The sequence below is a fragment of the Cryptomeria japonica genome, chromosome 7 (genome assembly GCF_030272615.1).
Source record: "Cryptomeria japonica chromosome 7, Sugi_1.0, whole genome shotgun sequence".
NCBI lineage: Eukaryota > Viridiplantae > Streptophyta > Pinopsida > Cupressales > Cupressaceae > Cryptomeria > Cryptomeria japonica.
This window is the reverse complement of record NC_081411.1, coordinates 652,746,003-652,767,260: the sequence shown is the minus strand read 5'-3', so window position 1 is coordinate 652,767,260 and position 21,258 is coordinate 652,746,003. Positions and strand designations below refer to the sequence as shown.

The 21,258-nt window shown below is 34.3% G+C and overlaps 1 protein-coding gene across 8 annotated transcripts in view; it reads right to left on the bottom strand.

Annotated features, from left to right (window-relative positions):
* The window catches only part of LOC131071210 (probable methyltransferase PMT23), a 220,136-nt gene extending 205,878 nt beyond the window's left edge, over positions 1–14,258 (bottom strand). For 2 of the 8 annotated variants that reach the window (XM_059207658.1, XM_059207665.1), the window contains exons 1-3: positions 13,918–14,160; positions 13,757–13,819; positions 4,044–4,831 (exon numbers count right to left, since the gene is read on the bottom strand). In XM_059207658.1, the coding sequence (XP_059063641.1) occupies positions 4,044–4,831; positions 13,757–13,819; positions 13,918–13,948 (882 nt within the window). In that variant the 5' untranslated portion in view covers positions 13,949–14,160. The other 6 variants (XM_059207662.1, XM_059207660.1, XM_059207659.1 and 3 more) reach the window with 6 other exon arrangements.
* Positions 14,259–21,258: the final 7,000 nt, after the last annotated feature.

Genomic DNA, 21,258 nt, shown 5'->3' with positions numbered 1-21,258 from the left:
CCTCAAGGTAAGAAATCAAAGATTCTCCAACGCTAGTCGCAAGGAGATTATTGTATTGGAAGATTAATGCAGCATGAGACAATAAGAAAAGCATACAATTCAATGGCAGTGGATGGATGAAAGAAAACAAAGGTAAAAGAATGCAAGTAATATATTTTCATAAACAGCCTAGGTCTTCAAAGCCAGTGAAGAGGAATAGAAATTAGGATGAGAATGTCAAATTGACATTGTTGCACCTTAATGAAGAGAAAGGTTTGAAAAATTGTTTGAAAAGTGACAATGCCAACAACTTCAGTTGGAATGATAATTGGGTGATTGTGGAAGGCTACAGACTAGAAGATTGGGAGGATGCAATTGTTTATATCTCTCATATCCAAACACCTAGTAGCATACTAGAGATGAATAAGCATAATTAAATCATAAACTTTGAAGTTTGCATTTTTTTCAATATAATGCATGTTACAATCAGATCATAATCATTCACTGCACATTATACAACATAATATATGTTTTCTATATGCTGATAATGAATATTTGAGTTGATGAGAAAATATATATGCAGGGATTGCAAACAGATGGGATGTCCACCACACACAATGAGCCTCTTACAGTGGTCTCCACAATGATTCTCTTTTAACTTGTAGGTGCCAAAAAATAATTAATAGGGGAATAAAATTGAGATCAATATACTCTCTATGGAAACATGTGATGGTGACCAACCATCTCTAAGATCATTACATTATGATATGTACTCGCATCAATTCATTATCATAATTAATCAGATTTCTGTTCAACGACAATTGCACCAGTGACCAGAGTATATTTTAAAAGGGTATTTAAGGAGTCTATCCACACTAGAAACGCTTTGACCCTACTACCTAAATATGATTTCTATATGTTTATCCCAAAGTTCATGACACGTTATTTATTGATTCAAGACAAAAATGACAATGAGATATATTTACAGTAGAGCCCATTGTGGGAGTTAACATGTCCCACCAACTAGCATTGAAATCCATGGCACATTAATTATTAAAGTGATGGTTATATTTACTTTAAGATCCGTTGTCAAGGTTAATGTCTGCCACAACAACTATCCTTAAGCATCCTGCTCAAGCATATTGATGAATATTGGTTTCCAAGGGAATTTGAAAAATGACAAACCATTGTCAAAATTGAATTTAAATCAGTTGGATGTAATAATAGTACTTCTGATGTAAACACATGAATCATGGATCGCAAGGTTGAATCTGCATGTTTAGAACTTGGTTCTACTTCAAGATATAGCATTGGTTGTCAGTGCTCTCAATCATCAGCATTTCATCTTTGATCCATTTCAAGTATAGTCTATGCTTCCCTATAGAAGGGAGTTTTCTCTATCCTAACATAAGCATCTACATTTCTTTTCCAGGGTTTCAACATCATTATCTATTACATGATCAGTTGTATTACAATGGCCCACCATATCTAAACATAATTACATGCATTTTTCTTCATAGATTCAGAAGCATTTTACCATAAAGAAAGGAGTCATAAGAATGGATCACCAGGTCACAGGAAAGTTGTGTCATCAAGTTTTAATGTGTAGAAGTTCAAAATCCAAATACTTGAAATTGGTCAGATGCTTTGTGGCAGTCTCAAGCTACTCCTTGACACTTTGGTTCCTGAATTTAACCTACCCACTCTGTCCTCTCAATCACTGAAATTCGAGGTGAAGCTTCCAACCTATCAGCTACTCTTTTTTTACTATAGATGAAATTTCCTTTGTTTGTTCAATAAAAAATTTACTTTATTGTGCTAATATTTACATTCAAGTAAGATCTCTAGAAGCAGAGATGAGGTATTTTCATGGAGCTCACTAGAAGAAAAACCTGGATATGGGAGTATAGAGCTAAGTTGGAGAAGTGGTCACATATAGCATCATCATTTCTCATTTGTCCAGAAGGTTGCCTTTCAGGACTATAAGTTGAAAACTTGAAAGAATCTTTGACACAGAAAGCTTCACATCCAAAATCTCAAAAAGAAATGTCCTGTGTACGAAAGAATTTTAAAGTTCTACTAAATCCTCTCTTTAGAAAGGGCCTATATCAAATGACAATTAAGATTCAAAGGGGGATGCTCCACAAACTGAGGAAACAATAACAGGACTATCAGAGACCAAAAAGTTTTATGATCAGAAGATTCCAGCTAATGCTCAAGTTCTCATGCAAAAAAGACAGGTTCTACCACAGAAATGGGAATTAACAAGTTCTTATTTACAAAAAGAAAAGGGGAAAGATCAAGTGAGATTCTTGCTAAAGAAACTGTGATATTTGCTCCTCTAGTCCAACCTTCTAGTTAAAAGGAAAAAGGCAAAATCTTAAATCCATGAACATATATAACAAAGGTCTCTAGCCTTGATATAGGAAATTTTGAAGATCAGTGCAATTGTTTCACCTTGCTACTTGGTAGCAATCTCATAACTTGGTCTTGATAATATAACTATATGTCCAAAAAAGGAGGAATGTCAAGACAATAATCATATATACAAAAGCTACAAACAATCATAATAAGCAAATGTTCAATAAAACTGTTGGTTCCCACAAACAAAAATCTGACAAATTGAGAAGAATCAGTTTAATAATCTGCTGTTTCCAGATTAGATTGTGTGTGAATTTTTGTATTGACATTTCGAATCACACTCCATGATCCATCATCAGGATGAAAAGAGTTGGATTTTTTCCTCTCTGCATGCTCTCCAACTCTTTTCATCCTGATGATGGATCACGGAGTGTGATTCGAAACGTCAATGCAAAAATTCACGCACAATCCAATCCGGAAACAGCAGATTATTATCTCATGGATTGTGGAAACTTAATGTCTATCAAGAATCAGTTCAACAATAATCAAGATTGAATCTCGTCAAATTCAAGATGGACAAATACTCTCTTGTTTAAAGGATATAAAATTTAAAAGAGATGTTTCTGAATGAGAACCTAAGAAGGCATTTTTATCCAAAGGAATCACATTAGCCAATCATGCCATTGATTAAACAGAATGAATATAATGCCTTGACCACTCATAGATAGTGTGCTGTTATCACCTTTCCAGTAGACTCCCATACTTTTAATCAATGAGACCCTGTCATATCCCCCCATTTATAATAGAATGAATTTTTCCTTGTAATATATGGTATATACCACGGAAACATTGCCTTATTTAAATTCATAATATTATATTATATTATCAATATAATGGAATTTACATTTTATAAGGGATGTTATTATATTATATTGTCAATGTAACTAGATTTACATTCTATATTCATGAACAATGGTGTTATATGCTAATCAAACCGATAGCTAATCGTATGAAACCCATGGTATTGGCAATTATATGAAACAGTATTTTTAAGGAGTACAGCCATAAGGAATTATTATTAGAAACTGGATGAGATGAAGGGCAGCGACCCTTCTAAAAGGGGCGCTGCCAATTAAGAAAAGCATCATGGCTTTTCACCATACCGATAAATACCTCCCGTGCCAATATGGAAAGAAGAAGAAGGGAATCAGGTAAGATAGAAAGGTTGCCAGCCAGGATTAACAGCGAATAGGGTCAGCAATAGGTATATGAGGATTCTGATTTAGCATTGCAGCATAACATCTGATACATTCCTATCTTAAAGTCATTCATATTGTTGAAACTAAATTGCTACATATGATCTTAATTCAGATAAATACGATATAAGGATGGGAAGCAAATATTATCCAATTCTATTCAGAATAATATCAACTTCAAGATAATTACATACTGTAGGACTGGTAATTAAAGAATAAATTTAACATAGTTTATATATATATATATATATATACCAGACCACAATGCAAGCCTGGCTATAAACTTTAAGAGGAACAGGAAGTTGTAGACCCTGGTAACAAAATTTCTCTTTACTTTATCTGATAAAATATTTATTTCAGAATCTAAATACCAGTTTGATGTTGCTAAAAGCTGAAAAGATTCAAAAGACTCAAGCGCAATATGGTTTACCCAAAAAGCAAGCTCACCATGTCCCTGCTTTGAGGCCAGTGTATATGTGATCTGTAACCATCAGGAAGTGGAGGAAGGCATCTCCGTAAGTCTTCTTCAGTAGGGCAGTGCCTCTCCCTGTGTTCCATATGTCGACGTGATGCTAGCTTTTTTATAGCCTTAACATTGTCGAGGCATGGGATAAAATCAGGACCTCCATTACAAAGGTCCCATTTCAACACTGAGTCATCTTGTTTTCCAAAAGCAATTGACATGTTCTGTTGCTTCTGTAGGCCCTCTTCGGTCACTTGATTTCTATCCTGCTTCTGTAGGCCCTCTTCGGTCACTTGATTTCTATCCTGCTTCTGTGTACCCTCTGCCACCTGCTTTACATTGTGCTTCTGTGTGCCCTCTGCCACCATTTTCTTTTCATCCCTATCTGTGTCAGGAGGCTCCTTAACCTTCAAAATGGAATTATTTTTATTTTGAACCTCTTGTTGATGGTAATGCCATAAATCACTTGACGAATTGTCTGGTCTCCTGTCATGAGATTTTACATGTTTTGTTTCATCTTTTGAAATCATAGCTTCTATTTGAGCTGCATGGAATTCAGAAGGATAACTTGACATTCCAAATGCAAAGAGAAAGATGCCAATGCATATAACTCCTACAACCAGGAGAGACAAAAATGGCAACTTTTTTTCTTGTAGATATTTCGCGAATGCCATATTGTAGATACTCCCTAGAACAAAGTTTGACGTCTTTAGGTCTGTGTCATCGGCATTTTGATCAAAATTCGTAGCAAGTACCCTTAGCTGATCTCCTTCTGAGTAATCACCAAATTAATAGGTTAGTATTCAGTGGTTAATGCATCATTATATAAAGTTATAAACATCAGAGCACAGCAGTACTCAATGATCCTTCATATGAAATAAGTTTAACCAAGCTTAATTCTGCAATTTAAGGAAAAATACCATCTAAGAGAATAGCAATTCCATCATGTTCCCTGTGCAGTCTGAAGCTTATCGAAATATTGCATTTTGAAAGCAAACATAATGTGGTAGACAGCAAAAGCCTAGAAAAATGTGTTCATTCATCTGATTTTCAGGCATATACTGTTCTGAATTTTAACAATCAAAGAGGAAAAGATTAAATGTGGAAATGGTTAGTGCCAGTAATTATTTTCTAGGAGACCCAACACCAAGAAAGGTAGACTGCCTTGTGCCCAACACCAATAAAGATATTAACATAAGAGCACCAGCAACTAAAAGACAACCCGAGAGGTGTCAAGGCACACGAAGAAAATGCCAGCTCCAAAGTCCAAAGGAACACAAGATAACTGGCAGATTGTGTAATGCCTGCGATGAGACAGCTGGCAGATTATGTCAATCCCAAGATAGAATAGCTGCAGAGTGATAGGATGGCAGGATGACAACCTAGGGCCTGTAGCACCCTATAAGATGGCGAACCACTGTGATTTGCATGTAAAAATAGAGGTTTTCCCCTCATTGAAAAGTAATATGAAAAGTGTGTGTAAGAGTGCATATACGTGAGCATGTCAGTAGAGTAGGAGATATGGAGTGTTGTATCAGCAGTTAGCTAGCCATAGCATGGTTAGATGCCTGTGATAGAAGTTTATACCCATGGCTCAAAGCTATTGATTATTATTTATTTAGTGATGGTGATTTGTTTCTTCATTCCCATGGTTTTTTTTTCTCAATTGTGTCTATGGTTTTATTAATGGCTTGATTAAAAAAACACTTATAAGCAATCTCAAATGATGAAAGAAAGCTCTCTTTGAACTTCAGATAAGCTTCTATTACTGAAGGTTACCCATTTATCAATGATATATTTGCACAGCAGAGTATCCATTAATTAAAAGCCGGTTTAAGTGCAACTCGGTGGCGAATTACCAATATTTTGTTTCTGTTGCTAATACTGGCTTTTGCAGGTTTACAGGGATAAAAGCAAGTCAAGTGGCCATTTAAATGAAGCCAGAGCCTCAAACCAAACAATTGCAGTTTATGGCACAGAGTAAACCACTGTTGAGGAGCAACATTGATAAGGGGACAGATAACATAAAGGAATGAAAAGAAGATAAGAGAGTCCAAGGGCTGCATAGGTGCAGGATAATGAAAATATTGCAAAAGCTACAAACCGAGAGGAGCCAAGAGACCTTGTGGAGGACAAGGGAAGCATCAGAACACCGAAAGCAGCAGGAAATTGATTCTTAGCATTGGAAAAAATGTGCAGTTTTTGAAAGTGATATTAACAAAAGGTGTAGGAGGCAAGCAAAGCAGAAAGAACCTCACAGAAGAATCAAATATTGAAATCACACCTCTTGTGGAAGCACCACCCAGGCATTCTTCAAAATAGAAGAATGGAAGTTAGGTTGTAAGACAAGAATAGGATAATTAATGATGTAACATGGTATTGAGTCCAATATTAAACTACTGGTTTGTCACAACACAAAAATGCAGAAGTGCAAAATTATTTGGTGAGATAAAGGAGTTTTTAACTCCACCAGAAAGGCTGCATTGTCCATGACCACTTTCCAAAACCATGCCCATGCATGGTACTGCCAATTTAACCCAGTCAAACTTGCATTGACCATGCAGCATTGAGGGACGAGTTATTAAACAAAACCCAATACTTGGAGGTGGAAAAATACATATCTCAACACCCAAGGAGTTAAGTCAATGTCCGACAGACAGAGTTAAGGACCAATCAACCTAAGAGAAGATCAACATAAAAAATCTTGCATTGACAAGTTGATTGGACCAATCAGGCAGAGGGTCAACCGAAGGTTTCATAGAACAAAAAGATAAGCATTAGTAGCTGTGCTTAGGGCAAAGGTAGATCATAATAGAGGGAAACACTGAAGTAATCTCAAAGGTCTAAGCAAAAATCTTGAAGATGGCAAGGTGAATTAAATAGTTGAGTGCTGCCCAACCAATACAATAGGCATGGGATATAGTGCACAGAATGCAGAAGGGAAAAGCATATGGCAAATTACTACCCAAAGAAGAGGAGGATAATTGTGTATTCTGAATTTGCCAAGATAAATATCATATGAAGCAACTTGTGCTCTATTGTTAAAAATAAGGAAGATTTTTGTGAACAAATGCTATGTCTGTCATATGATAGAAGTAGAAGTAGCTAAGGAAGATGACTTCCGCAGATACAAGATGGGTGAATGCAAAGCACCAAATCACAAGCATCACGCCAACACTGCCGCTAAAGCACCACAAGCTTATAAGGGCAAAGAAGAGTGCCAAAATGTTTGCTTTATCTGTGAGGAGCAAGGAAATTCACTTGGACCAATGCACAAAGTTCCCATAATGTGGTGCTTGTGGAAAAATCACTTCATTGAGGTCTGTCTAGCCTTGGTTGAAAAAACACTCAAGCAAGAGCAGCACAAAGAGCTTGAACTGAAATGGAAAGCCAAAGATGAGTATGCCTTGATGAGGACTCTGCCTACAATGCCGAAGGCAAATCTCATCATTAATTTGAAAACCTTTTCAAGAGTAAGCTGTGAGGAAGGAAAAGACCCATAGAATCAACAAATATGAAGAGGAAACAAACAAATTTTAATGAACATTACCAAGGGATGATAGGAGCAATCATAGGGGAGACCATCAAACACCAGTAACATACTATAGAAACTATAGGAAGAATACATTACTACTCCAAAAGGAGTGGCTAATTGCACAAAAGTGTGTCATGCATACATGATGAGTTGAGTTGGTGGTGTTAAAAGATGCTTTCAGGCTAATGCAAAAAAAGAGTTTAAAAACTGGTCCATAGCACAGCCCCAAGAGAAAAGCTAATACTTAGAAGCTGAGCCAAGAAGAACCAGCCTTACCACAAACACAAGATCAGAGTTGATCATAGATGCATCAATTAATTATGCCATTGTCCATGATATTTTGGTTGATACAAGTGCAAAAATGGGTGTCTGAACAAGCAAGCATGGATAGCAATGGGAAGCCACCTAAGTCCATCTCTCCGTGTCTTATATATAGCCAATAAGGCAATGAAATAACCATTGGGCATATGGATAAATGTTGAAATCATCATAATAGCTGTGAAATTTACAACCAACTTCGAAGTCATCAAATCGGCAGGCTGATAATTTATCAGCCTTGTTGCAAAGACAATGGTGCTATGCCAACAATGTTGATATGCACTACAAACTATGCCTGACTAGATTTAACCAGTGAAGCATTAATCATTTGGGGAATTAATCAGCAAAACAAAAGTATAAGATTTTTTGAAAAAATCGGATTTACAAAAAAAGGTTAAAAATTGCAGAAAAACAATCAAAAACAATATTTTTTTAATATTTAAAGGCATTTCCATAGCATAGAGATATTGTAGGCAAATAAAATAGACACTTTAACACATGAATTGTAGAAAATAGATTTTTGTTGTTTAACTTTATATTCATATTGATGAATATCTTTATATTCATAACTTATTCTAGCCTACTTTGTTGACTACAGAGAGCTTTAGTCATGTTTATCACTAGGTAGTTTGGCGACAGCCTAAAATGAATTGCATAAGCTAGAAGTCACCGTCTTCTATCACCTTGGAATATGCCCCTGCTTGTATTTAGGGTATGGTTCCCTTCAACCACACACTGAAGTTTAATTTTAGTCTTCCACTTGACTTTTTTAAGCTTAATTTTCCTATCTAGTCTACTTCTTTTACCATGCGTTTGATACTGGTCCAAACAAGGGATTTTATTCCAAGTTGTAGACATATGACTGTAATATATCATATGACTGTATGCATTTTTTAAATAATACAGTATTATTTTAGATACTGTAATATATCATATGACTATATTCTCTATCTATATTACTGTATTTTATTTACAGACATCTATTAATAGATTAACAAATGACTATCTAAATAAAATAAAAAATCTATCTATTACAGTCATATATTACTGTATTACTGTAATAGATGACTATCTAAATAAAATATAGTAATATATGACTGTATTGTGAATTGTCTATTTATATTACAATCATTTAGATAGACAATACAGTCATAATTTAGTCTATCTAGATTCTATATTACTGTAATAGATAATTTAGTCTATCTATATGACAGTAAGATAATACAGTCTATATTTGTGATAGACTATCTATATTAATTTTCTGTAATACATGTATTATCTATTATATTGATAATGATATTGTAATAGACAATACATATATTGCAGAAAATTAATTTAGTCTATCACAAATAAAATATATTAATTTGTAATAAATATATCTAATTTGTGATAGACTAAACTCATTTTCTGTAATGTTACAAAAAATGTGATAGACTATATTACAAAAAATGAATTTAGTCTGTAATATAGGGTAACCCGGCAAATAAATCGCAGCTTGCAGTCAGCTCTGGTAAATTCATGGATCCCTGCGCCTGCCCTAGACTTGCACAAAGAAATTTCCATCTGCCCTTGACTTTGTTAAATGAAAAACAAGCGTCGTATAGGGTTTTCGCACCATTTAGGTTATGTGTTTTTTTCCACGATTTTTTACGCATTTTTTTCACTTTTTTGATGATTTTTTCATAAAAATCGTTGACCAAGGTTGACCGATTAATTCCGATTTTTGGAGGAAAAAATCGGCAAAACCCCCGACTCCCGATTAATCAGGTATAATCGCGATTTTTTCCAGATGTTTGCTTCTTTGGAGCCTTTAACAATGGTAGTCAAAGGCAGTCATTCCATTGGACCCCAAAGTAATGCCCCTGCAGTGTTGATCCCATAGATATTGCAGAGGAACTAAACTGAAACATCATTTATAATATAGCAGCTAAGGTGAATGACTATATCCAGCCAAATGCAAAATTGAACTGAATTGATAACATTCTTAAAGTATCTTGCTCAGTATTTAAAAAAAAAAGTTTATTTTAAATTGGTTTAATATGCATAACTATTTCACAAAAGAATCCCAAACTAGCTCTGTAACCTGGTATATCTGACATAGAAAATTGCCTAAGTAGTCACAAAATCTAAACTTTGATATTAGAAAGTCAGGAACATGTTTATTTTAGTTTCAGGCACTCAGCAGAACTATGAACATGAGCTGGTAATAAGTCATATTGGCAAAGGCCAATGCTTAGGCCAAACCTGAATTCGGTATCAATAAAATGTGGTGGCCACTTGACACTTGCAACTTCTATAGGCTAGAAAAGACTTGCGTAGTTTCTAATTATTAAAAGATCAAGTATAATACTATAATATAGCTCTCAACAGAACATTTTAATTCGGGAAAATTAATCTTTTACATCTGTGAATCAATATGAAAACGACTTTATGGCTCAAGTCAGCAAAACCATGTCTGGCAGTCAGCATGCTATAGAATGTAACTATTAGTCCTTATTAACCACAAGTTCTAAGGTCTAAAGCAATACTTACAAGGATAGAGTGAGTCAGAGATGCACAAGTTTCCTGGATCACTTTTATATATAGTACCACAAATTTTCTATAGCTTTTCTGTAGTAATGGATCTAAAGTGGATTTCTAATACAGCAAGGTGTATTTTTTGTTGCAGGAACTGAAGTTGAAGTTAAATGGCATTTAAATTGAAATTAAATCACTGTGCACAAATGATTCAAAGTAGGTGAACTGCTGAAATGTATGGATGTGAGTAACAATCAACTGGAGCATCCACTACGAGGAGACAAATCCGTAAATAAAGAAAAAAGGAGACTGGAAATACATCAAAAGTACCAAAAGGCACATATCCAATAAATTAGCCATCCTCACTGTCAAAAGAAAAGCACTAGAGTCAACACCAAGCATAGAGCCCTAGAAAGCAATATTTGGTGGGAAAACTGAGGTGGAACATGTTGAAAATATTAGCTAAGTTCGGATCATATAAATCACATATACATGTATTATTTCAATGTAACCATTTATTGGGCTAGACCCAAATGTGGCGTGGGAAAAAGGCAATTTAATATGTAATAGGGCTGGGCCCAAAATGTAACGTGCCAAGACTGGACCTAAAGTCTCACGTGGTAAATATTAATAATAAATTGTTGCAAGCCAACCTAAGGAGATTTCCGCCAAGAGAAGGGTATATATATAACAACTTCAAGATGAAGTTAAATATATTCATAACATTGCATAATAGCGATCTGCTCTTCCTATCTCTGCTCCTCCATTTTATGCGATATATTCTAGTATCCTTAGCGAATCTACTGGCCTGCATTTTTGGCGAACTCCAAGGGCTTATCAAGTTGTCAAGATTCTGATTCAGGCTGTTAAAGACACCTTCTGCTGTTTCACTCCTTTGGTCATCTACTGATTAGGGCTGCATCATCCATCATCATGGCAACTTGCTGTTAGAACAGCAATCAGAGATAAGTCTGTTATATTGTAATTGCCTATCATTGATATAATACATCTTAAAGTTTGAGGCTGGGTTTTTCACCTCCAGGAGGGAGGTTTTCCCAGGGTATTGGTGTCTTGTGTTTATTGTTGTTACTGTTCTTGTTTCTTGTGTTTTATTACTGCCATTACTTATACATAGTCTGATTATATTCAAATTGATCAAATTAACACCTAATTGCTTTAAAATTAACAGAACAATCAACTCCACCAACCCATTCATGCAGTGGGGTACTACCTCAACCCCAAGTTTTTCTTCTCTAATAGCTTCATGGATGCTAATGGGGAATTTATGGAGGGCCTGTCAACATGCATTGAGAGGATAGCAGCCAAGGTTAAAATGAAATACCTGGTTATTTCAAAGTTGCAGAATTACAAGCAAGCTGGGGAGAGGCACTTTTCTTTGCCACTAACTATCCAAGTGAGATCCACCCAACATCAAGTAATAAAAATTGGAGTCTTTATTTATATCTTACAAGTTACAAATTACAATCATTAATAAAAAATTGCCTACTTGAAAACTTTGGACTATCTTATTTGCGAATTCTCAGGGAGACGACTGAGGTGGAAATACCCCAAATCTTCAAAAGCTTGCCCTCCAAATTTTGTCACTACCTTTTCGCACTTCTGGCTATGAGCACAACAAAATTTTGTTTGACACCATTCGCACAAAGAAGCACAAAAAGTCTCAAAAATGCCTCAATGACCTAGTTTGTATGCAATACAACCTTCAAGATTAACACAAAAAAGGCAGAGTAAGAATCACAGAAGCTTATTTATTTGGAAGAGATTGATGATTATTCCTACAATGACTAGACTACATAGGATGAGGAGACCTCCTTGTTTACAAAGAACAAGACTGTTGGATTTTTTATGAATGTGTGCGTTAGTATCTATTGACTTAGAAATATATTACACATATCCACAAAAAAAATATAGGGGGACACAAAGTCACCCCTCAGAGTCACACGGGCAATGCCCAGAAAGCAGAATGAGAGTCACGCGGGGAAAGCCCAGAAAGCAGTATAACAACTAAACAAAATAACAGTCAGTATAAACAAAGATTGTCGATTTTGAGAAACAAGTTATTAAGGTTGTAGATGCAACAAAAGCAAAAGAGATTGGATTAGATGACATCAATGTAGATGATGTTGAATGTAAGTCAAAGGGGTAGTCACTACCATCTAGTTGCAGGGTGAAGTAACATGTGCAACCTTCTAGGCCAAACAAGAAGCTACAACGGTATGCAAGGACTAAACTCTCTAAAGAATTTTTCACTAGAATGAGGGAAATAAAATTGTAAATTCTCATAATTTGTAACTTGCAAGAATATGCAACTCATGATGATTTTCAATGACAATCATCATAAACTCATAAAAAGTTACAAGCTTACTATTGTTTTTGCATGATGATGCAATTTTATACTCTAAATTCAAATCTAATAAAAAACACTTTCCCATTAGCTACAGAATTTTGCCAAGTTATTGCCAAGCAAGAAAAATATTGGCCTAACGAATCCAAGTCAAGTCCGAGTACATAAAGTTATAAACAATGACTCCCAGCATGACCCAATGAAGAAGCTTATAATAAGAAGCCAATGAAGAAGCAATTCTAGCATCCAAGGCCAAAAAATCCCTATCAAGGAGATAAAATTTCTATTAAGTAAACTTAATCGACATGAAGGTCAATTCATGGTTAAAGGCAAATTAATGGAAACCATGCTGCTGGACCCTATAATTTCTTCTATAAGTTTTATTGATGTGAACTACAGGGTATCCGATTCGAATTACAAGTACAACTAAGCTAATTCCACCCACTTCCACCAAGCCCTTTTCCTCTGACAAGTTCAGAGAATAGTTCATATGGAACTCGGGATATGTGAGACAAGATGTTTAAAACATAAATAAAATTAATTATTGACCAAATCCTGTGCCTAATTGCATGCAATGCTTACAGACAATTTTCAATTTCTTCATCTTGCTGCAAAACTAGAATTTCGTTCGTTGCGATAGACAAGCGGATTTCCATCATCAGCTCGTGTGTCCTGAAATTAACAACTCTGGATTACTCAAGCTTTGCTAAAGCAGACATAATAACCAGATATATATCACTCGTGTATGTTTCTTGATCCTGGTTCTTCGACATTTCTTGAATCGAAAGGAACAACTATAAGTTAAAAATCAAAAGAAGAAAGTACAGCACCCACAATTAACCCAACATCGTGCAGAACCCAAATGCTATGAACATTCATAAGTTTTGTAAGTGGGTTTGTATGTAACCTATGAATTCTGTAATCAAACAAGGAAGGAAAATGTTGGCCCTGAATCGAATTACCTGATTGAGAATAAAATCTTGAATTTGTTACAGGCTGTCTACTGATCTGAAATATATGAAGATCTGTATTTACCAAAGAGTTAATCAGATCTGCAAGAAAAGCAAACCAGAGCAGCAACAATCTTATACAGCATTAATGTAAACTAGTTTTCTAGACCCACATGCAATTGATCTCCGCAGTACCCAGTTCATTGAGAATATATCAGACAAAATTGCAAGATATTTTAGCAATGTTCTGAAGTTGTGTAATGATTAAAATTTGCATATACGAATTGTTTGAGCGAACTAAATCTGAAAATGCTACATGTAGAAAGAATGGCTGGTTTGTGAGCACAGGCTCCAGTGTGACTCCACAAGCTTGATATGAAATTTGAAAATGAGAAAAGTCATGCAAACGAAAGTGTTATTACATTTTATAGATCCGTGCGCTTTTATGATTGCCAGGGTCAAAATGTATTATACTCAGAAATTTTAGGAAACTCAAAGAAAAGGCAGGTATATTCAATTACCATTTATAATGGTCAGATTAGGTAGAATATCCACATTATTAGTCAATGTCTCCTGCATGTAGTTTTGTGTTCATTGATGGTAATGTTTTAATATCATTAGTCAATGTCTCCTGCATTTAGTTTTGTGTTCATTGATGGTAATGTTTTAATTTTATTAATTATATTTTCACAAATATTTTATTTTTATTTTTATTTTGAGAGTAATGTTTAAAATTAATCATTTATTAATAAATAATATATTTTTATATTAAGTTTGGGTATAAAATTTAATTTATGTTTATTATTATTTTTTATTTCTATTTGTATTTATTTTTAGATTCTTTGAAATTATTTTTATGTGGTATCGAGTTGATTTTGGTCAAGATTGAAGAGCACAACAATGATCTTGAATTTAAAAGATTAAGATTCAAATTCAAACATTACCACACCTTTCTATTAGTCATCATGAATTAACCTACCACATATTTCATGTAACGTGTTGCTATGTCATCGTAATTAAAGATAATTTAAGGTGCACTTAATTTCATAGAGGCCAATCCTAAGAGAATTGAAGCATTATTTGAGGATTTATTAATTCAATGGCATTAAAGAAAGCAAATATGCATTGTCATATAGAGCACTTGCATATCTGTGAATATCATATTTGACCTTTCTCATCACTGTTAATTCAATTTTCCCAAGGGGTTTGATCTAGGAGAACTAGTCCACTTATCAAATTAGCGAGCTCTTGAATTGTGTCTCTACACACCACCTTGACAAATTCAAATACCAAGAAGGTGAAGATGGACATATTTTTAACATATTATGTTAGATCACTAATGCACATCTCAAATCAATCCTATGAGATAGATCAATTATGTTGGCAATTAAGATTGCCCCAACAATGTTAAGAATCTATCTACATCATTTTTGTGATAGACCAAACTCTTAGGCATTCATCAAACTAAAGTAGTTAGTTTTCTTATAAAGGCAAATGAAAAGAAATATGCAAAAAAAACCCACTTACTCCTATAAGGAGAGAGTTACAAGATATGATCTATATAACTTTTGGTAGAGTTTTAACATATAAAAAAATGTCCCCTTTTTGGGATGATATGGTTTATGATTGGATTAGCCTATTATTGGCCCTCGTAGGCTAAGGTTGATGATTAGAGGGTCCTAGTTGGCAATGCAGGAGGCTTATTTCCATTCTGGAGCTCAGAAGTGTTCAAGATTGCTTTTTGTGTGGTTCAGTTTGGCCTTTGTTTGACTTTGTTTCGCACACTTACTATTTATAATAAGTCAATGGTTGATTGAGAGGGACCCTTTCTTTTTTTAGTAAGGCATCCAGATGAATAGTGGATGCAGTGGGCTACCCTATGGTGTTTGCAGAATTGAGATATAATAGTTATTATTGGAGTTATGACATTTTTATTATTATTAAAGTTATACTTCAATAATAATTAATTGTATGTGAATAATAATGATTAATATTTGGACTTTATATTATAAGGGACATTTAATGAAATAAAGTCAAATATTAATACATAAGTTATATCTTAATGTTATATTTGCACTTTATAACTCAAGGGTCCATTTATCATTAAAAGGGGGCCATTTAATTAATTGTTTGGACACTGATACTAAGGAGGATATTATAAAATATTAAATTGCAAGCTTATAACATATTAAATGCAATTAAATGATTAAGAAGTCTCTAGAAGGGATCAACCAACTTTGAGAATTATATATAGTACCAAGTGATGATTGAATTCATTATGATTGAGCATTTGTTATTCTTCATTCTTGAGCAGCGGGAAGAAACCAAGGGCTTCCAGCACTTGCAGTCATTGAAGATCATCAACTCTTTAGTGTTGCAGCTATTTTGAGGTGGTGAAATATCCATTGAGGGTAACAATTGGAGTGGATTCACTCAGAGGTCACATTTGTGCGAATTCAAGAAGGAATCAATCAAGGGCATCAAGTAGATTGTTGATGGTAAGGAGCAGGTAACTTTGGGCAGCAATCATTAATTGTTGGGCACATTATTTGCAGGTCGTATAGCTCTCTAATCTCTAGTCATATCATTATTCCAACCAAGCAGTTCGAACTTGTAATCAGTCCCAGCAGTGACTTATATGCAGCAGATTGAATTTTTAATCAACTTCAATAGTGGCTGCCTATAATCAGGTTTTGATAAAAATACTTACTCATCCCTTTGGGAATGCATTTGGTTTGTAAGTCGTTGAATAAATTGAATGAGATAGAACAACAATGAAAGGAAGGAGAGGTTGCATGATAAATGTTTCATATAATGTCTATGGTTATAATCTTCATAGATAGCATAACAGTTTGCATGCCAACTATTTGAGTCAATGCCTAGTTGTTGTAGGTGCATATTAGTTTTCCTAGGATGCATGGAAAGTGTTTGACAATATGTCAACTCACTGTACATGGGTTTTGCTTATTGTCCTTACATGCAAGTGACCAAAGTGTGTCTCCTTGTAGTCAGGTCCTACATACTCGATTGCAAGTATTGATCTTTCAAAGGAAAGACATGGGAATGAGAGTATACATGTTGAGTCTTAAGAGCCAACCTACGTATGGAGTTCCAATTATAAGTACTTGCAATGCAAGTCTAGACATCTGGTCTCAGATAGAGAACAACGAGACTCATGTAATTGGGGTCTTAAGGCTCAAATTACATATGAAATGCCAAGACACTTGCAATGTTGGAATTAAAAGCCAACTTGACCTTGGCAAAAATGCACATAACCAAAGGGAATTTAGTTGTAATTGGGTCCTAGGGACCCAACTATAAGAGTTATAGGTCTGAACTTGCATTTCGAGTCTTAGGACCTGCTTTGCAAGTTATAATGCAACACAACTTGTAATGGTGTTTCAAAGACCTAATCTTGAAAGTAACATGAAATAGATGCCTGAGGCCTTAGAATGTCAAAAATTGTAGGGTTATCCTCAATTTTTGTTAAGAAAAAATTTAGGGACAACACATTTATCATTCAAAACAACATCATCTAGCAATTTCATTTCAAGCCCTAATGATCAAGCATTCATTTTCATTAAGATTGTATCTAAGTACAAGGAGCATTGAGCTACAACAAGTTATCGTGTATGATTTCATGAAGGATTTTGTTATGATTTATCATTTTATTGCATCAACACTTGGATGACTTATCTAAAGATCATTACATCACCACCATTGTCAATATTGAGGCATATTCTTGTCAATTCAAGTATTTCCTTTAAGGTTTTTAGCCTGTGCCCTACCAGAGATAAGCTATCTTTTTCATCATCATTATTTTTGTGGAGGTGGAAACACCAACACAGGGTTTGACATAGGTAGGCCCCTATACAACACAACACTTTTTCCCCTTTTCATGTGTAAAAGTATAGATCTAATAGCAGAGATTTGCACATTTTCATAAAGAAGACTAAGACAAACATTCTCAAACTTTAAATAAGCAAAAAACCTTGGGTGTTGGAGCCCAACTCCATAGTTTGACACTTTTTGTCTAAATTTTAGGGAAATGGATCTACAAATCCTTCTAATCTAAAATATGGAACCTTCTTGACGAAATAACCTTCAAGACTAATTCGTGCAGCTCCATAGTCTAACACTTTTTGCTCTAGATTTATGTTACATGTTCCTCTCTGCATCTCATTTCTATATTTGTACTTCTGAGTTGGTTTTCAATTTTGTACCTTACTATTTATGTTGAATCTTATCAATTTAGTAGCATTTTACTTGGTCATTACATATTCATATCTAATCAAATCACACCAACAAAAAAAGAATGATTAATCAAAGTGTTGAACTCTCCTTTAGGACTAAAGTTGAATCTTGTTGATGATTCCTCAATGAATGTTGGAAGTAGTGAATGAATAAGATCTTAGTTTCCATCCCTAGGCTAAGGCTCCTAGTTCCAATATTACATTTTGGTGAGCTCAACTCTTCTTACATTTTGAATAATATTTTATTGGGATTTTAAGATCTAAGTTATTTTCATATTAATTTTTCAGATTTAGATGCATTAATTTAAAAAATATATCACTTATGCACTTAAATTACATGAATATTCATAAAAAGGAATCTCAAAAATGTTTCTAGCATGCTTTTCATATCTTAAACTTTTTGATAAATATATTATTTTCCACATATTTTTCCAAAAGCTTTTGTAAATGTTTTTAAAATTGTGATATATGGCTGAAAAGCTCTAGTGAATGTCTTGAAAGTTGTGACATATGCTTTGGTAGATGGTTTGTGTTGTACCTTTGATCCCCATTTTATAGATAACAATGAGGTCAATGATAGCCCCTCTATAAAAAAATTATCACTAATGATGACATTTTGATGCAATAAGATATTATTAACACTCCTCTCAATGCTCTCCCTCTTAGGGATGAGGTATTTAAGAATGATGTTAATGCTTCTCCTAAAATGTACCTCCCTCGTGAGGATAATTTTGTGCAAGAGGAGAATATCATTGATACTTTTCCTAGTGACACCTTACCTTCTATTCACTTAAATGACCTACCTTCTAGAGATGAAGCATTAATGAATTATTCTTGTCCTTCTCCCAAACATTGTCCTACTTATGAGGATACTTTGGTGCTAGAGGATGATATCACTAGAAACATTTCCAATGCTCTCTCTCCTAAAGATGAAGCTTTATTGAAAAAAGAGCCTTATCAAATTTAAGTCAATAAAATTCATGTTTTTGGTCATATAAATAAATATATGAAACCTCAAATCATTGTTCATCTTTCTCTAGATACCCCTCAACCTCAAAACAAACTAGTGATTGTTTTTGAAGGTGATAGGAAGACAAATCTACCTCCTAATTATTTCTTAAAGTTGAAAAAATAAATCACTCAAAGAAATAGGATGAACCAACAAGTGTCACAACAATCCTATCATAATGCATTTTCCCACACAAATAATACTCATAACAATGTTCTTCCCACTTATCAACCTATTTTTCCTCAAATCCTAATCTTTCACAACATGTTGATAAGGAGCATGATATTTTTGAGTAGCTTCATGCTACTCTAGGTAAGGTATCCCTTTGGGATTTGATTCAAAATTCACCTATATATCATAGGTTGATTCAAGAAGCCTTACAAAAGGTAGTTGTCTCCCCTTCTGCTAGACCAAATGATGTAGCAACGTTGTTTGATTGTATGCATAAACCAAAGATAAATATTGTATTCTCACAAGATGAACTATCTTCTTTGGAAGTTAAAAATCAACATGATCCCCTCATAATAATACCTCTCATTAATGAACATAGGATAAAGTGTACCTTAATTGATAATGGATTAGGTCTTAATGTTAGTAGCATAAGCTTGTTACATAAGATCGAAATGAATACCTCTTTAATTAAACCAAATATCTCTATTTGTGGCTTTGATAATGTTGGTAGTTATTTGTTAGGTACAATCACATTACCAATTATGATAGGACCCATGAATTTACCCATGTCATGCCCAATACTCTCACATAAAATCTTCTCCTAGATAAACCATGGATTCATGCTATGCAAGCAATCCCTTCTACCCTTTACTCCACCATAAAATTCATATTTGACAATGAACTTTATACAACCAATATTGATCCTAATCCTTAGAATGATGTCCAAAAATAAGTAGGATGCATATATTTCTTTAGCACCATGGTTCTTTTTACAACATAGTCTCCCATTGAAAATGCTTTCTTAGAGAAAAATGGGGTTTGTTAGACTTTACACCCTCCTTTAATGGAGAATATAAAGTCCCCAAATTCAATTTGAAAATTCAAAGGAACCTTATGTTTATTTTATCCAACCTACCTCTTCCTCTTATAACACAAGTCTTGATGATGATTGGGACTCGTTAGACTTCAACCCAATCAAAATTAATAGTAAACCCTATATTTTTGACATCATAACACCCACAAAGGATCCCACATTTGATTTCAAAAAACATTATAGAGTTGGTTTTAAAATATATTCTAAACATGAATATGATGGACATGGTCTAGGATGTATTGACGAAAGTATCGAGGCTCATGAGAAATCTACATCACACTTTTCTAAAGAAGGTTTAAATATCCAACCTCCTACCTTTTCATCTAAACAAGAAAAATATTGTGTTAGCACTTCTTAAGACAACTTGATTAATCTCCATTGACCAAAATGAAGAAAAATTTGTAAATAAAATGGTGAAAAATCTTCTATTTGTGTGTAACATCAAATGTATGGCTATTGTATTAATGAATACAAAGCTTTGGAGTGTAAAATTCAACAACTTATCATATCTTGTATCGTTCAAATGACAAGTGACAATGTGTTGCACCTTTTGTCATGTCCCTTCCAAATAACACTTATTCTTATTATGTTGCTCCTCACTATGTGACACTTGTAGCTTACCTTTTGGGATTTCATTGTCATTCATGGTGGTAGAATTTCATCTGCAATCATACTTGGATAGCAACATAATAGCCTAATTATCATTGTCTCTACATTGGGTGACAAGAATAGTTTTCAAACATTCATCCTTCATTAGGATCCACTTTCCCTTTGTTGAGTTGTATTGTTTATAATTATTTGCCTTTCTTGCATAGAATTGTTTGTCCTTCATGAGAATATTATCTTTTCTTGGAGGTTGCATATCTTTGATTTAGATCTCTTCCTTGCATGAAAGAGTATATATTTTAAAAATGATCTCTCCTTGGTGTTGAAAGTGTGCAATCCTTCATCAAGAATCTCCTCTCCTTGCAATTGAGAAGGTGTGTATTATTGGTCTCCTTCCCCTTTCTTAGTGTTGAAGATGTCATCCTTGTTTGGATATCTCCTTTCTTTTATGGAGATAGATATTGTTAGGCAAAGATCTATTCCTCCCCCTTTGATAGTCATGTATCCTTGATAAGGATCCCTTTAGACTTGTTGCAAGATATTTTCTTTACAACTATCTCTTCCTTGGCTAAAGAATTGCATCCTTTATAAGGATCTTCTT